Raw genomic sequence first — 16404 nt, forward strand, 5'->3', positions numbered from 1 at the left:
CGAGAGAAAGCAAGGACCCTTGAACCCAGCTGCAGGTGAAGAAACAAGGCTGGGCCACCTCTGCCTGCCTGGCCTTTGTCTTAGCTTCATCTGGGACAGACAACGGATTCCTTTCCACCTACTTGGAGCCAAGAGACCGTTATTGTATGTTGAGAGATTAGACCGTGGCTTTGAATTTATTTCGTTGGTTGCAGAGCACGACTCTTGGAATCAACAAAGTGCTTTGAAAGGGCCAGGTTGAAAAAGTATATATATATTTTAGGCTGTGTATAACCATGACGTCTCTCACACCTGAGCCCTGCTGCCGAAGCAAGAGAAGCCACAGAAGAAGCTCACGACGGTGACTCTCACGGACTGTTCATGTGTCACACAGTGCTCTGTCTTTGATGGTTTTCGACCACTTCAAAAGTAGCAACCTGGAACTAGGCAGATAGCTCAGTCAGTGAAGCATTGGCCTTGCAGACAGGGAGACCCGAATTTTATCTCCAGGGCCCTCCTTTAAAAAGCTGGTCATGGTAGCATGCATTTATAATCTTTGGCGTTGGCAAAGGCAGGCAGATCCCTAGGACTCTGTGGCCAGAGAGCCTAGCTTAACGGGAGAGTTCCAGGCCAGTAAGAGACCCTGTTTCAATAAAACAAAAGGGATGACGACTCCTGACGAATGACAGTTGAGGTTTTTCTCTGGCTACCACACATGCACAGAGAGATGGGGGGCGGTGGGGAGGGAGGGAGGGAGAGAGAGAGAGAGAGAGAGAGAGAGAGAGAGAGAGAGAGAGAGAGAGAGAGAGAGAGAGAGAGAGAGAGAGATCATTGTTTGTTTTTGGCTCTGTTTTATTTCAGATAGGGTTTCCTTGGGTAGGTTCACTGGTCTCAAAGTTACTTTGTAGCCCAGGCTGGCCTCCAGCTCCCCAGTCTCTTGAGTTTTCTACTAAACCCTCTGGGGTCCTCATTCTTAACTTTCAGTTGGTACAGGCATGAGTTCACAGGCCTGGTTTAAGGTTGCAAATGCAATTGGCTGCTTCCAGGACTATACAAACATACTAGTCTGTCTGTCTGTCTGTCTGTCTTCCTTCCTTCCTTCCTTCCTTCCTTCCTTCCTTCCTTCCTTCCTTCCTTCCTTCCTTTCTTTCTTTCTTTCTTTCTTTCTTTCTTTCTTTCTTTCTTTCTTTCTTTCTTTCATCACGGTTGAGTTTCCTGCCCAACACAGAAGTCTCATCTCTGCCTTGCCCTCTGAGGGACCCACGTGAAATGTCATTTCTACTCTAGTAATGTGTAACAGCAGCAATCCTTACTACTTGCCTACCCCAGAGGGTTCTTGTCATTTAGGGAAAATGAAAATTTCTGCCCCTAAAGGCTGTCCCCACAGAGCTCAAAATGTTAAAAGAAAAAAAAGAAACAACCCACTGACAACCATAGCACACATGTCCCGGGCGGATTTGGGTCTTCATTTTTTCCAGCGGTGAGCGTGCGGATGTGTGAACTAGCTTTCTTTTCCAGCCAAGACCTCGCTGTGTGTGTTGGTCTAAATCTCCCATTCTGTTACGTGTCGATGTATTCCTAGGCCATTAAAAGTCTCCTGGATACCAGCTCAGAGTCTCCCACCGGAGATGCTCCAAACACTGTGGGCATGAAATGTCCAATTGTTTAGACACGGGAGTCGCTTCTACGATGCCTTGATCATAAACAGTGTGGGCAGCAGCAGTGCTGTGGGCAGACTTGTCTTCCATCTCTGCTGTTTTCTTTCTTTCTATATCTTTGGATGTTTCTGTATTTATTTATTACGTGTGGGGTATGAGTAAACATGCCGTGGACCTGTGGCAGTCAGATCACAACATTCTTTTTTTTTTTTTTTCCCGGAGCTGGGGACCAAACCCAGGGCCTTGCGCTTGCTAGGCGAGCGCTCTACCACTGAGCTAAATCCCCAACCCCAGATCACAACATTCTTGAATCAGTTTCCACCACGTGAGTCCCAGGATCGAATAGGTCACCAGGCTTGGTGGCAAGCCCCCTCAGCCACTGAGTCATCTCACTGGCTGCATGTCTGGCTATCCTCTAACCTTATTACTTTATTTATTTATTTATTTATTTTATGTGAGTACATTTTAATTCATCCATTCATTCATTCACTTCTTCATCTGATGTACGTGAGCATGCTTTCGCCGACCTTAGACACACCAGAAGAGGGCATCGGATTCCATTACAGATGGTTGCGAGCCACCCTGTGGAATGCTGGGAATTGAACCCAGGACCTTTGGAAGAGCGGTCAGTGCTCTTAACCGCTGAGCCATCTCTCCAGCCCAAAATAAGATCTTTTAAAAAATAATAATAAAGTAGGGCTGGAAATAATAAAGTAGGTCCTGAGTTCAATCCCCAGCCACCACAGGGTGGCTCACAACCATCTGAAATGGGATCTGGTGCCCTCTTCTGGTGTGTCTGAAGGCAGCTACAGTGTGCTCATACATTGAATAAATAAATCTTTTTTGTGTGTGTGTGTGTGTGTGTGTGTGTGTGTGTGTGTGTGTGTTTGCATAGGTGTGCCCATGTGTGCAGATGCTTGCAGAGTCCAGAAGAGGGCATCAGATGCCCTGCAGCCCGAGTTTCAGGTGGCTGTGAGCTCCCTGCTGTGGGTGCTGAGAACTAAACTTGGGTCCCTGCTTTTAATGGCCAGTCCCACTCTCGAATCTTTTCTTCAGAGTGTGTGTCTGCTGAGGCCGCCTAAGATAGCCATGTTTTCAACTTCTAACAGTGTTTGCCTTGCTGGGTTTCACTCCACTGACTGCATTCCCCATAGTCCTTAACTGATGGACTGATTTCTCCACCTCTGACCCCAGGAAGCCATTGCTCTGCCTTCTGCTTTGAACGTAACGTTGCCTCCGTGAAACACAAGGAGAGGCTCTGTCGTCCTGTACCGTCTGTTTTGATCAGCCTCAAGTGCATTGCCTCCTTGTTTTCCCAGAATTCCATTCTGCATCCTAGTAATGTCGCTGCCCCCTCTTTCTCTGTGTTTGCATCTGCCTGTTTTAGACTGGAACGTTCCTTTATTTTTAGCCCCTCTGTTGTGTTTATACCAGTGCGCTTTGTTACCAGCACACACCGAACATTTTTCCTTCTTAGCAAAGCAAAATCCTTACTGTCTTTAGAGTAGAGGGGAGGAAGGCACTGGTGCTAGTGTAGACGTCTGGCTTGGAGTCACCCTGTTCCACGCGTTCATGTACTTGAGTTTCATTGTTTCTTCTTTCTTTATGTGACTTCAGTGAAATTTATGGTGTGTGTGTGTGTGTGTGTGTGTGTGTGTGTGTGTGTGTGCCCACATATGCATGCACACACACACTTGTATGGAGAAGTCAGAGGAAAGCCTCAGGCCTGTTCTTCAGGAGTTGGCCACCATGGTCTTTTGTTTGTTCTTGGTTTTTCTGTCTGTCTGTCTGTCCATCTGTTTGTCTGTCTGTCTGTTCTAGATTTATTGTGAGTACATATGTGTTGCCTGCATTAATATATGTGTGCCATGCATGTACCTGCCTGGTGCCTATAGAACTACAAGGTGTCAGATCCCAGACCATGGTGACCCTGTGGGTCCTGGGAAGTTAAACCCCAGACCTCTGAACGAACAAGTGCTCTTAACCACTAACCATTTCTCCAGCCCCAGTCCACTGTGATTTTTGAGACAAGGTCCATCGTGTGGCCTGGGGCTCACCAATTTGACTGGGCTGACTGGCTACTATGCTCCAGAGAGCTGCTTATCTCTGTGTCTTCTGTTTTGGGATAACAAATGTATGCCATTGTGCCTGGCTTATTAAAATTCTCTCTCTCTCTCTCTCTCTCTCTCTCTCTCTCTCTCTCTCTCTCTCTCTGTGTGTGTGTGTGTGTGTGTGTGTGTGTGTGTGTGTGTGTATACCGTGTGTACAGGTTTCCTCAGAAGCCAAAAGAAGGCTTCAGATCCCCCAGAAATAGAGTTACAGGCAGTCGTGAGCAGCTCTGTATGGGTGCTGGGAACTAAATTTGAGCTCTCTGGAAGTGGACCATCTCATAGCTCCAGTGCCTGGCTGTACCACTTAGGTTTTGGGGATTGGCACCAGTTACACGTGGAATCAGCCAGGTTAAAATGACTCTCAATATTTCCTAGCAAAGCAAGCTCAAGACACATCATGCCAGATCTCTGTTGGATGGGCTGATTGCAGTCCCAAGTTATAGGGTTGTTCTACAGAATGACTGGGGGGAAAATAACATATTAGCCTGGTGTCACTTGCTTGGAAAGTAATCAGCCTGTGTTAGCTGTTGTTATGGAGGCCGTGAGGCCACAGCAGGGTCTATGTGTATGTATCTCACACCTGGAAGGTGGGAGTATTTTTATGTAGTCCTTGCCTGGAGATATGAAATAATTGGACTATTTAAAAAAAAACCCAGAAGACGTGTGCTCAGAGAGATGGGACTGAGGTAGCAAAGGAAGGCAAGGAAAGAGGACTGAAATCGAGGGTGTCTGGGGAGAGGAGGGACGGAGAGGAACTGCAGAACCTTGGAGAGCTCCCAGGCAGCCAGCTAGAGAGAGGTTCTGCAGACCAGGCACAGAGTAGAAAGATAGTTTCTGCTGAGAAGCTTCTGGGGGTGAGGGGGTGGCATCTGGGAATGGAGCCAGTGAGGAATTTGGGAGCTGGTGATGTTGGGGTCAGCTGTGTTCCCAAAGGGGATGGGGAAAGCCTTGAGCTTGTGTTGGAGGACACATGGTCCCCTTGTCAGACTTGGAGACTCAATGCTGTAAGGAGCGAGATACCTAAGAGGAAGTTGATGGAGGGCAGGAGAGGAGGGGACGGGTTGCACAGGCCATACTTGAAGTTCTCTTCTCCATGCCTGCTGTGTTTATGGATGTGGTTCTCCCACGTAAGGAGATCTGGTGCAGGCTCTCTCACTGATGAGCAGTTCCCCTTCTGGCCTGCCCTGTGCTGCAGAGAGGACTTACATGCCCAGGAAGGATGGACTGCAAACTTTGCACTCTGCTCACTATAAATCTTTGTGTGTGTGTGTGTGTGTGTGTGTGTGTGTGTGTGTGTGTGTGTGTGTGTTTTAAGAAGAGAAACAAATTAGTTTATTTGCTCAACTCAATAAGTGCTTCTGAGAGACTTCTGAGAACCCCATAAACTGGTTCTTCAGACTTGAAAGCTAGACACCATAGTGCACACCTGTTACCTGAGCACTTGGGAAGGGGTTAATAGTTCAAAGCCAGCTTGGGCTACAAAACGAGTTCAAATCTAATCTGGGATACAATGTAAGAGTCTGTTTCAATCAATCAATTAATCAATCAATCAATCAATCAGGACAGACAAGATTACCTCTTAAAGGGGATTCAGTCACTTTCCCTGGCACTAGGTATAAGTTACACATTGTCAGAGGCATTTGGTAGCCAACATTAATGTCTGCCAACCCCCTTTGTCCAGTATAGCTGCAAATCCTGGACACACAAGTTCTGGAGAGCAGATTATAGCTATGTGCCTGGAGTAGCCCTAGTTGTCTTCTGATTATAATGAGGGTATCAGAGATGCTAAGAGAGAAACAGGCCTCTTGGAACGAACGGGTCAGCAGATGAACCTACTCTCTGAGATGGAGGAGTCTGGGGTCTTGCCTGGGTCGGGTCCTTCTGATCCACAGGGAAGGCAGAGCAGCTCAAGAACAAAGGCTCCAGTCAGTTCTGAAAGCAGGCAGAGGTTACATGGGCCTTTTCCCTTGCAGGTTCAATTGTTGACTGGGAGCCTGAACTCCATTACAATAGCAAAGAATGGCTCGCCTACCCTGCCTGCCTCCAGACCTCCCCTACACCATCTACCTCCAGAGCTGACAGCCTAGCAAAGACAAGGACCCACACACAGCTAGACTCTGGTATTGTGATCTTAGGACTGGATGAAAAGCACACTGGGGAAGTACCTGGCCAGCCCGGGAGCCAGGAGTTGGGAAGTGGAAGTAGGGGATTCCTCACAGACACAGTGACATTTAAGATGGGACCTGGAGGCTAAGCAATGACTAACAGGCTAAAGGAAGTCAAGAAAGGTGCAGCGATGGTGAGGCCTGGATGGCCTTGAAAGGAGACCATGGCCGTTGGAGGGATGGTGCCAGGCGGTGTGGGTAGAGGCCATACCATGGAGGCTCATCGAAGACCAGGTGTATATGTGTATTGTGTGCCGGGCCTGTTTTGGCCTTCTGGGTACAGTAATGAGGAGAGCGGATGTGACTGAGATTTCACAGAACTCTCCAGCCTGACGGAAGCCTACCCCTTCTCTTCAAACTGATGCGTGACTCACCTACCGTTGAACGCAGAGTTTCCGAGGTGTGCTTCTGTGGTCTTCAGTTCAAAGCCTTTCTCAGTTCACATCACTGCCTGATTCTGGTACTTGCACATCATCTCCAAGGAAAACTCTGGCCTCTAGCGGTCACCTCATCCTGCTTGCTTGACCCTCAACCCTGCCACATCCCAGTGCATCTCCCTATTCTGGACATTTCCCGGCATGCACACGGGATCATGCAACATGAGGTCTTTTTATCTCGCTCTTTTGGCCCACCACGATGCTTTCGGGTTCTTTTTGTGATAGAATAATGTTCCATCGCCTGGAATCCCATGCATCCGTTCATCAGTGGGTGGACACATAGGCTGTTCATACTTTGGGATGATTAAGGACACTGCAGCTCTAAACGTGAGTGTAGATGCTTGTTTTGTTTACATTTTTGAGATAGGGTTTCGATGTGTACTTCTGGCTGGCCTGGAAATCATGGTCTCCCCGAATGCTGGGGTTACTGGTACCCTACGTCACCCTGCCCAGGTCTTTGAGTTTCTGTGTGGATTCGCAGGCTCGGCCCGCTGAGCCCAATTGCTGGGTCATATGATCATGTGGCCACTTGATATTTATTCCAAAGGAGCCGCACCCTCCCATATCCTACGAGCAGTGGGTGGGAGTTGTAGTTACCCCATACGATCACTGATAATTGTTCTTTGGTGCCTTCTCTTCTAGAACAGCTAATGTCTGGTTCGTGGGCCTGGGGATGTGACTTTGAGAGGAGCCCGCATCTTTCTAAGCTAGGCTTCACCATGGCTGACTCATTGCACAGAACCCCAGGAGACTGTTGGAAGAGGCTCTAATGAATCTGTCACTGAGAAACCACCATTCCACTTGACTGAGCCTTTGCCCCCCCAGCCCCAGGAAGCCACAGTTCCCTGGAAGCAACTATTTCTGGCTATTTCTGCACCAGGGACGAGCAGTGGTGGGTGGAAAGTTGAAGTTGCTCAGTGGAATGATTTTGGAAGCACAGTTAAATGAGGACCAGGGTACTTTTGCTTTCTGAATGTGCTGGGCTGAGGGCTGGACCCACTGCAACCCTGTTAGCACACTGAGGAAGGGAAACCCAATCACTGTGGGAAGTGACCGCTGGAAGGAGAAAACCAAGGTGCCTGGAATTTAGGGTAGCATGGGGTCTGCCCAGGACGGAGAGGCGGCAGGAAGATGCACCAAAGGTTAGAGCTCTTTGCAAAGCTGCCACTTCTGCCACATGACTTCAGGCTACGTGTCAGCCTCCGTACCCGGGGACCTCATTTGCAAACGGTAATAACGAGGCTGCAGCAGCAACTGCCGTCATCACCTGTCTTCTTTCCCACGTGATGTTCTAGAACACCGAGCTCTGTTGGCAGCAGCTCTGACCTTATCTTGACCCCTTTGCCATCTCTTCCGTGGCTTTTATGGCAATGTTTTGGCAGAGTGGTTCGGTGTGCGGGCTTTGGAGCCGACCAAGCCTGGGTTCAAATCCCAAGCCTTGGGATGAGGAGATGGCTCAGTGGGTAAAGGTGACTGCAGCATAAGCCTAACAACATGAGTTTGATCCCTGGGACCCCTGTAAAGGTAGAAGGAGAGAACCAAGTCAGAGTTGTCCTCTGACCTCCCCATGCATGCTGTGGTGCACTTATGCCCTCTCCATCCCCCATCTCTCTTCATACACAGACACACATCTACAGAAACAAACAGACACACACAGATATATACACACATGAACACAGACATACACATACATATACAGATACACACAATAATAATGATGATAATGAAGAAGAAGAAGAAGAAGAAGAAGAGGAAAGAAGAGGAAGAAGAGAAGAAGAGAAGAGGAAGAAGAAGAAGAAGAAGAAGAAGAAAAAGAGGAGGAGGAGAAGAAGAGGAAGAGGAAGAGGAAGAAGGAGGAGGAGGGGAAGGAGAAGGAGAAGGAGAAGGAGGAGGAGGAGAAGAGAGGAGGAGGAGAGGAGAAGAAGAAGAAGAAGAAGAAGAAGAAGAAGAAGAAGAAGAAGAAGAAGAAGAAGAAGAAGAAACAACAATCTTTTCAATACCATTTTTTTCCCAATATCAAGCTTCTCACGCCTCCCTGCTATACTTGCGGAGGTCATCACGCATGCCTAAATCTCAGTGTCAGGCTCCCATCTGTAAAGGTACAGTAGTAGTAGCCATGGGTCTCTAATCCTCCCAACTGGATTGTGAGGAGCGGCTGGTGTAACGCCTAGGAAACACCCGGTGAGCACAAGGTTCTGCACAGCGGGTAATGGGCTACAGGAGTGAGTGAGGGCCCAGGATCAGAGAGAGAAAAGAGCATTGTGTTGGGGAGCAGACATGATGGCCAGCCCAGAGTGGAGGCCAAGTGAGGTGGGGCTGATGACTCCTGAGGCCAGCCTCCAGGTCTCCTCACGTGACTAACCGATGCCAGGGGAGGGAGGACACTTGCTCCCTGCTCTCAGTTAACCCCTAACTGATACTTTTGGTCACAGAGTCACCCTCCCTGAGGACCCTCACGTCTGTAGAAAGCGTGAGAGATGATGCCCGAGGCCAGGGAGCAAGTAGCTATATGGGGCATGAAGTAGAGGCTCCTGCAGTATGGAAGGGCAGGGCACCACAGAGAGGTGGCGTTCGGTTGCAGTCTGAAGGATGAAGAAGAATGTGCTGGCCCAGGGTGGGAAGAAAGAAGATTTCAGATGCGGGTGATAGGATGTGGAGGCTGGGGGCTGGGAGCCCAGTTTTGGTTGGTTTGACGGAGACAGAAGCCAGTGCAACAGGAGCAGGCAGCAACAGGGAGGAAGCAGGTAGGGCTTGGAGGGCGAAGTGAGGAGTGGGTCACACCGTGGAAGAGAGGATTCTGTTTTGGTAGCAGCAGCTGGGCCTTGGGGAGATGCATCTTGCTCAACGTCTGCCCGCTGTGGGGAGACACTGCAGCCTCCTTGCTTTAGTCCTCAGGTACAGGGGCAGGACCGGCTCCTGAGTTTGCACGTCACTCACCAGCGCTTGGTCAAGCAGTGAGTTCTGGGGAACGAGACAGGTGAAATGTCAAAGGAAAACACACATCTCGTCAGTGGTGCTGTTTGCCTGTGAAGGCAGCTGCTACGAGCTTTCTCCAGAGAAGGCCTCCATGCAACTCAGCATTGCAGCTGGGAAGGCAAAGAGCAGATGGCCCTGCTGGCCCAGATTCCAGCCAGATTGCCTGGGAGGTGGGTGGGGTGGAGTGTGTGTGTGTGTGTGTGTGTGTGTGTGTGTGTGTGTGTGTGTGTGTGTGTGTGTGTGTGTGTTGGGGGGGGGGGGGGCCAGGAGCAAGATATGTGGGGAGGGAGCCAAGCCACCTCATGCCATCTCCGTGGGGTTCTGCCCAACAGGGAGCAGAGGTGCCTCCAGGGCCTCTCTGTGATCTTTAACCAGCACTTTTCAGAGCCCCCCTGGAGAGAGGCCACTTCCATCTGTGAGGACCTGCTTGAAAGCTTGTGGGTGACTTTCAGTGCCCATAGAAACAGCCCCAGCACCCAGTGCCCAGCTCAGGAAAGACCCAGATGCAGCTCACCAGTTAGTTTCAGTGTTTATTCTCCTGGTAACCGGTAATAGTGGCGCTTAGACCTTCTCTTACTAAATCCTCACAGCATCCTAAAAGCAAAGTCCTCATTTGCTCTCCGTTTTATAGCTAGGGGCCTGAAGGCCTAAGGCCACAGTGAACCACATACTTGAGAACAGATGGTTCACTCTGATAAGCCTGGAGGCCTGGGCCAGGTAGGCAGGGAGCAGCCTCAAGTGTAGCACCCAGGAGAGAGGCTGGGACTGCTTCCTGAGCCCCTGTCAAGCCTTAGATCCCAAGATTCCTTCCCAGGTTGTTCAGAATGTTCATGGAGTAAGACGTGAGCCCAGAGCTCTTAGTATAGCTGAGCAGGCCACATGCAACTTCTTTTAAAAAAAATTATTTATTTATTTTATATATGCGAGTACACTTCAGCTGTCTTCAGACACTAGAAGAGGGCATCAGACCCCATTACGGATGGTTGTGAGCCACCATGTGGTTGCTGGGATTGAACTCAGGACCTCTGGAAGAGCAGTCGGTGCTCTTCACCGCAGAGCCATCTCTCCAGCCCCCACATGCAACTTCTAAGCACTCCATTCGCATAGACTATGATGAAAATAATCTGGCCTCTGAGTTGGTTGAGAGCGTAGCCCTGTGGGGGGCCGCAAGCTGCAGGGCCTTGAGAACCAAGTATCTGCAGACCTTGCCACGCAGGATGTACTGCAGGCAGTGGGTGCTGCACAGTCTATGGGGACCCTTAGCTCTGCTGCTCTGGGATGAACGCAGTGTTAAGTGACCCATGGCCAGACTGTGTAGAGGGAGGTCTGAGGTCACCTGATGCCCAGTTGGTCTTAGAAGCCTCCCCTGACTCCTTGTGTCAGCCGGCAGCTTGGTTCACAGAGCTGAGTAGCAGATCCTTGGCTTCTAGGTCCCAGCACCTCAAAAAAACCAAAAAGACATTGGACCGACAAGCACAGAGCCCCTCTTCTTGCTGAGCCCAGAGAAAGGGAAGCTGGCTGTGTGCTGGGTGGTGGGGCTTGGCTCCAGGGAGCTGGGCTCAGAGCCAGGCTCTGGTCTCCTAGCGAGAGCTGCCGAGGCAGCCTTGGCTCGTGGGTATTAAGGGTTTCTTAGAGCTGGAGATGATCTGTCCCACTTCTTGGGATGAAAATAACTGCCCGATTTCGGGGTAATTACATGGCTTGGGCTCCCACACAGTGCAGAGAGCCCCCCGATAATTACTGTGTGGCTGTTGGCAGCTAATGCTTATTTTCTGCCTCAGAGTCTCCTGGACAGGAAGCCTGGGCCATCATCTACTCTAGACAATGCAAATCTGCTCACGTGAGCAGAACCTTCTAGAAACACTTTCTGGAAAGGGTCACAATGGCCACTTCTCTCACCCCAGAACCATCTGTCAGGCTCGGAACACCATTGCTAGCCCAGATACAAGCTGGACCTGGGGTGGTCAGCGTCTATATTAGCAATTACTTATCCCTGTGACAAGAGCATCAGACAAAAGCAACTTAGGGAAGGAAGGGGTTGGCTTACAGTTCCAGGGTACAGTCCGCCATGGAAGGGAAATCATGATGGTAGGAGAGAATGGTAGCTGATCGCTTTGTATCCCCGGTCAGGAAACGGAGAATGGCGGATACTGGTTCTCAGCTCTTTCTTTCTGTTTTACTCAGTCCAAGACCCAGCCTATGAAATGGTGCCATCCACATTCAAAGTGGGTCTTCCCAACTCAGTTAAACACCTCTGGAAAGGCTTCAGACATATCCAGAGGTGTGTTCCCACCATGATTCCAAATCCAGCCAACAATGGAGATTAACTATCTCCGTGGCTTTTCCGTCATCTCCTCAAGTAGCCCTGGGCTAGACCCACCTACTAAGTTACCAAGCTCTATGGGAGGCACCTGCATGTGGGCAGAGCTTCCTGTCACGGTCGATGTCTGAAGTGGAAACTTAAGGGTTCCTTGGAGTCAGTTGTGTCAGGTGGTGTTTGGTTGGGGCAAACATGGGAAGGAATGTTTTCCTGAAGTGGACACAGGTGAAAGACTGAAGCAGACTCGTGAAGGAACCTATCGCTGAAGCAGACACAGGAGAGAAGGTGCTCTGCTAAAGCAAACTGTGAAAGGACATGCGATGAAGGGTTCTTTGCTAATGACACTCCTGTATTGGTCCACTTTACACTGTGTAGCTGAGCTCCATTTGTTGGGACTTTGCTGAGGCAAGACCCGCGCTGAGGCAAGGCACGTGGAGGACACGTGATGCTTGGAGGGTATAAATAGGACTCAGTGGAGTGAGGGAGACAGAGCTTGGCTTGCTGGTACAGCTAGCTGTGCAAAGCTTGTGGGTCTCGAGTCTTCACTGATCTTTGCTTCCCTGAGAGAGGCACAGCTCCCGGTGTTCCTGCTGGCTCCTCCTGCTGACTGGAGCAGAGAGGCTGAGGCCTGGATGTCTCTGCTAGGTTGTGTCACTGCTGTTGCTAACCTAACTCTGTTGAACTGGATTGCTGGGGGGTGGGTATCTGTGAAGTGTTTGCAAGTGGATTGAGCTGCCACTGCTAACCTGTGAACTGTCCTGCCGATTTCCAGAAAACACAGATGAGAGTTGTTCCAAAAAACACCCCCCTTCTCCGGGCTCCTGTGGATGGTAGACTATAAGGGAGGTTAAAGTGTTTAAGAACGGTCATTAAGAGGAGTCTGAATGAGCACTAAAGGATGAGGAATGGGGTACATGCGTGTGCACATGTATGTGTGTAGTATGTCATTATGCACATGCTTAGAGGCATGTTAGGGAGAGTGCCTGTATGGTGGTGCATGGATGGATAGATGATGGATGGACAGATGGACAGATAGATGGATGGATGGGTGGGTGGGTGGATGCCTGGCTTGCTGGATATATGTATGCTGGGTAGATAATTGAATCTTCCATGCATGTGAATCTGCTTTGCTCAGAGGTCAGAGGACGTGCAACTCTTGACACAAACGACTGTTACAGAAAGCGTTAGGAGCTTAAGAAATGAAGGTGGAGAGGCAGACAGACAGACAGGATTAGCTCACAAGCCCTTCCCTGCACAGCTTCAGGAGAAGCAAGACTCCAAACCACAACGTGAATGGCGCTCTGTGGACTCGGCCGAGACAGCGATTGTATCATGCAAGAAGGCAAGGGTGGAGGATGCTCTTCTCCGAGTGGTGGGGAAGCAGAGAAGGGCTTGAGCATTTTGTAATGAGGATGATTTCCAAGTGCAATGCTTGAAAGCTGCACTGTCCCACTGGAGATCCCCGTGAAGCTGGGCGCTCTTAACTTCTGTCTACCTTGTACCACATGTGGGTGAGCAGAGTAGTCTTACATGCATGCGTATTAATTCCAATTTAAATAGCCACAGCAGCCAGATGTGGCTCCATAGGGGACAAGCAGCCGAAGGATCTGAGTGGGACAAAATCCTGTCATGTATATGCCTCGGTAGCAGTGTGTCTTGGGCAAGTCTACCTGAGACATTTTCTTGCCGAGTTGAGGCCTCAAAACTACCCCTTCACACAGGGCAGGCTCTGTGAGGACGGAGCTGAGCAGCTACCCCGACCCCTGCTCCTGAGACTTGAAGGCTGTCCCAGTGTCCATCCCCGCCTTTCCCCTGGCACCTTTGAGGCTGTTGATTGACAGTTGCCCTGCAGCGGACCACAGCTCCCTCCTAACCCTCTCCCTCCACCGGGGAGACATTACTGAGGAAACTTCCTCAGCCCTGCCTGGCTGCATGAGCTACCGGCAGGCAGGAGACGGTGGCTACCTTGGGTGTTTGGTACGTGACCTTGGATCATGTGAGTGGGGTGTGAGAAGGTTCAACAGGGAGCATGGCCAGCCTGCTCTGCCCACTTGTAGGCTCCCATGCCCCTTTTCATCAGCACCACGACAGTGGCCCTTCCCACAAAACAGCTTTTATATCCAGCTTGTTCACCTGTCCTTAGGTAATCGCCCCTCGTCTGGTTCTCTGGCCCAGAATTCCACTTACCTCCTCAATGTTCAGCCTGGGAAAGCTGGAGCCAGTGCAGCCCTCCTAGCGCCCCTTAGCCAGTAGATGGTTGAGAGAGAGAGAGAGAGAGAGAGAGAGAGAGAGAGAGAGAGAGAGAGAGAGAGAGCGCTGTGGGCTCCAGTGGACTCTGCTGTTGGCCCTGTTGGTAGCTCCCTGCATGGAGAGAGAGACCTAGCTGAAGGCTGGACGGGGGAATCCCTCTGTGCTGAGCAGGGTGGGGCCATGCAGACTGACAGACAGGACAGCATTTCATTTTTTTTATCCTTTGCACATGGCTTCTAGCTGACATTGAGACCCTGGATGGGACAGGGTGAGGCGAAAGGACCCTGAGGGAATAGGAGGGGGCTCACTAATGCCATTTGTACACTCTGGTTTTCCTCACTTCCTATATCTACCCACCACCTGTGAACACACACACACACACACACACACACACACACACACACACACACACACGTGATGGGCATGTGGGCACCTAAAGTCTAGAACAGGTGGTCGTAAAACCTCTACCCCATTTCCCAAAGGCTCAGTAGATCCAAAGAAGGCATTTGACACCCACTGGTAAGCCATCTTATGTGCAGAATATAGCTATGCTAATAAAACAAGGCATAGCAAAAGACACCTATAAAACCATGCACTGATCACAGACCTGATGCTGATCCCCAGACATGGCTCAACTTGACGTCATATGACCCCATGTGAGGTGGAGTCAACAGCATTCCCACTTTACAGATGAGAAAACTGAGGTGGTGAGAGAGACGTGTGTTGATCATGATTGCTCTGTCAGTAAAAGTACAGGGTGTAGGTTTTAGGGACAAAAATGTACTTCATATTTGACAACCCATGCCAACTTCTCAGCCCAGCCAGGAGTAGTGGCACCTCTGGTGAGTCAGCTCTTCTGGAGGGAGCTGAGGCAGGAGAATTGTAATTTTAAGATCTTCTTGGGCTACATAGCAAGTTGCAGGCTAGCCTAGGCTACTTAGCAACAAGACTTTCTCTCAAAATAAAAGGTCAGAGGTGTAGCTCAGCAGTAGAGCACATGCCTAGCATGCACCAGGTCCCATCCCCAGCACTGCCACAAACAAACCCCCAAAGTTCTCAGATCAGTGTCTGGCACTGAGGAAGATGGGACAGTTGTATGTGTGACCCGATGAGACAGCTGTCAGCACTTGTATGTGTGACCCATTCTGTGCCTCAGTTTCCTCATCTGTGAAATAGGGATGCTGTTAACATCTCATTACCCTCTGTTGGGAATAAGTAAGACCATTTAGGATGGGGTCTGGAAGTGGGTGGGTCTTGCTGGGTTCCCACAGTGAGTGACAGGAACCTCACTCCTGTCCTTTCCTCTTGCAGTACGATACTTCCTGAAGAACAAGGTCAGCCCTGATTTGTGTAATGAGGATGGGCTCACAGCCTTGCACCAGGTAAGCTGGGGTTCCCGGCCTCTCCGCTCCTGGGAGGAGGGGACATGAGACAGGAGCACAGAGAGCCGAGCTGAAAGGCTATTGTCCTTTGGAGATGCCCGTGTTTGTCACAGACTGGCCCTCAGAGCTCCTGGGTGCACATGACACACACATGCAGTGACAGACTCTGAGGACAGGGACTCTTTGTTCACTGTGTCCTTCCAGCCAGCTGAGAAAATTCGTGTAGAAGTTAAGAATTGGCAGAGAGCATTCACAGCCACCAGATCATCCCACTCGGCCTGAGGACAAAGCCGACTGACTGTTTTGTTGTCTAAGGTCACATGGCCAAGACCTATGACAATGAAGTGGGTGCTATCAAACACATGTCCTTTCCAAGGGTGTGTGGTGACATCCCTCCCTGCCTGGGGACAGCCTTGGCTGTCACCACCCACATGGAAGCATTGTCTTTCATGGTCAGCCTTTAGCCCCCAAGGGTCAGTTCTGCCAGAATTCTTTCTGCAAAAGCTGAAAGTTTGCTCCATTCCAAAGCTCTATTGTACCTCCTTCCTAATACTGAGGGTAAAGAATTAATGTTGGATGTCCTGCCCAAGACCCTGGAGGCCTGGTCTGTCCAGTCTCTGCTCCTCTCCAACTCCTAGGCCTGGTTCCTGCCTTTCAGGTCCTCGGAACCCGTGTGCTCACTCAGTAGTTCTCTCCCCAGCAAGAGCTTGAGAGCTGGGCCGTGACAGAGGCACTCTCTTCTTCCAAGCGACCCCTTCCCTCTTGTCATTTAGCACTAGCGTGACATTCTGAGATTACCTCCTCCCACAAGCTGAGCCTCACCACAACACAGCCTGCATCTCCTGTCCGTTGTTGCATCCAGCGTCTTTCCCTATGCTTACAGACCTAGGTGCTCAACAGGCACACTCTGAATCAGTGAGAGGCCACACCTGATGCTTCCCTGTGCCCGTCGCCTGAGTTTCTGAGCAGATGGACTGGAGGGTAGCCTGGTGGGGAGAAACCAGGCAGCTGGAACCCCATGGACAGAGAGGAACCACACACATCTACCCATAAGATGCTGGGACCAGGCCCCGCCCACAGCATTCAGCTCTGAGCCTGAGGGCTGTCTGCATATACTCTTGGCCCC

General features: G+C 50.3%; 1 protein-coding gene across 2 annotated transcripts in view; it reads left to right on the forward strand.

The window, feature by feature from the left end:
* Positions 1–16404, forward strand: part of Ppp1r16b (protein phosphatase 1 regulatory subunit 16B) — a 94604-nt gene that overhangs the window by 57188 nt on the left and 21012 nt on the right. For both annotated transcript variants that reach the window (XM_032904659.1, XM_032904658.1), the window contains exon 3: positions 15208–15278. In XM_032904659.1, the coding sequence (XP_032760550.1) occupies positions 15208–15278 (71 nt within the window). The remainder of the gene's footprint in view (positions 1–15207; positions 15279–16404) is intronic.

Source organism: Rattus rattus, chromosome 5, assembly GCF_011064425.1.
Source record: "Rattus rattus isolate New Zealand chromosome 5, Rrattus_CSIRO_v1, whole genome shotgun sequence".
NCBI classification, from domain to species: Eukaryota; Metazoa; Chordata; class Mammalia; order Rodentia; family Muridae; genus Rattus; species Rattus rattus.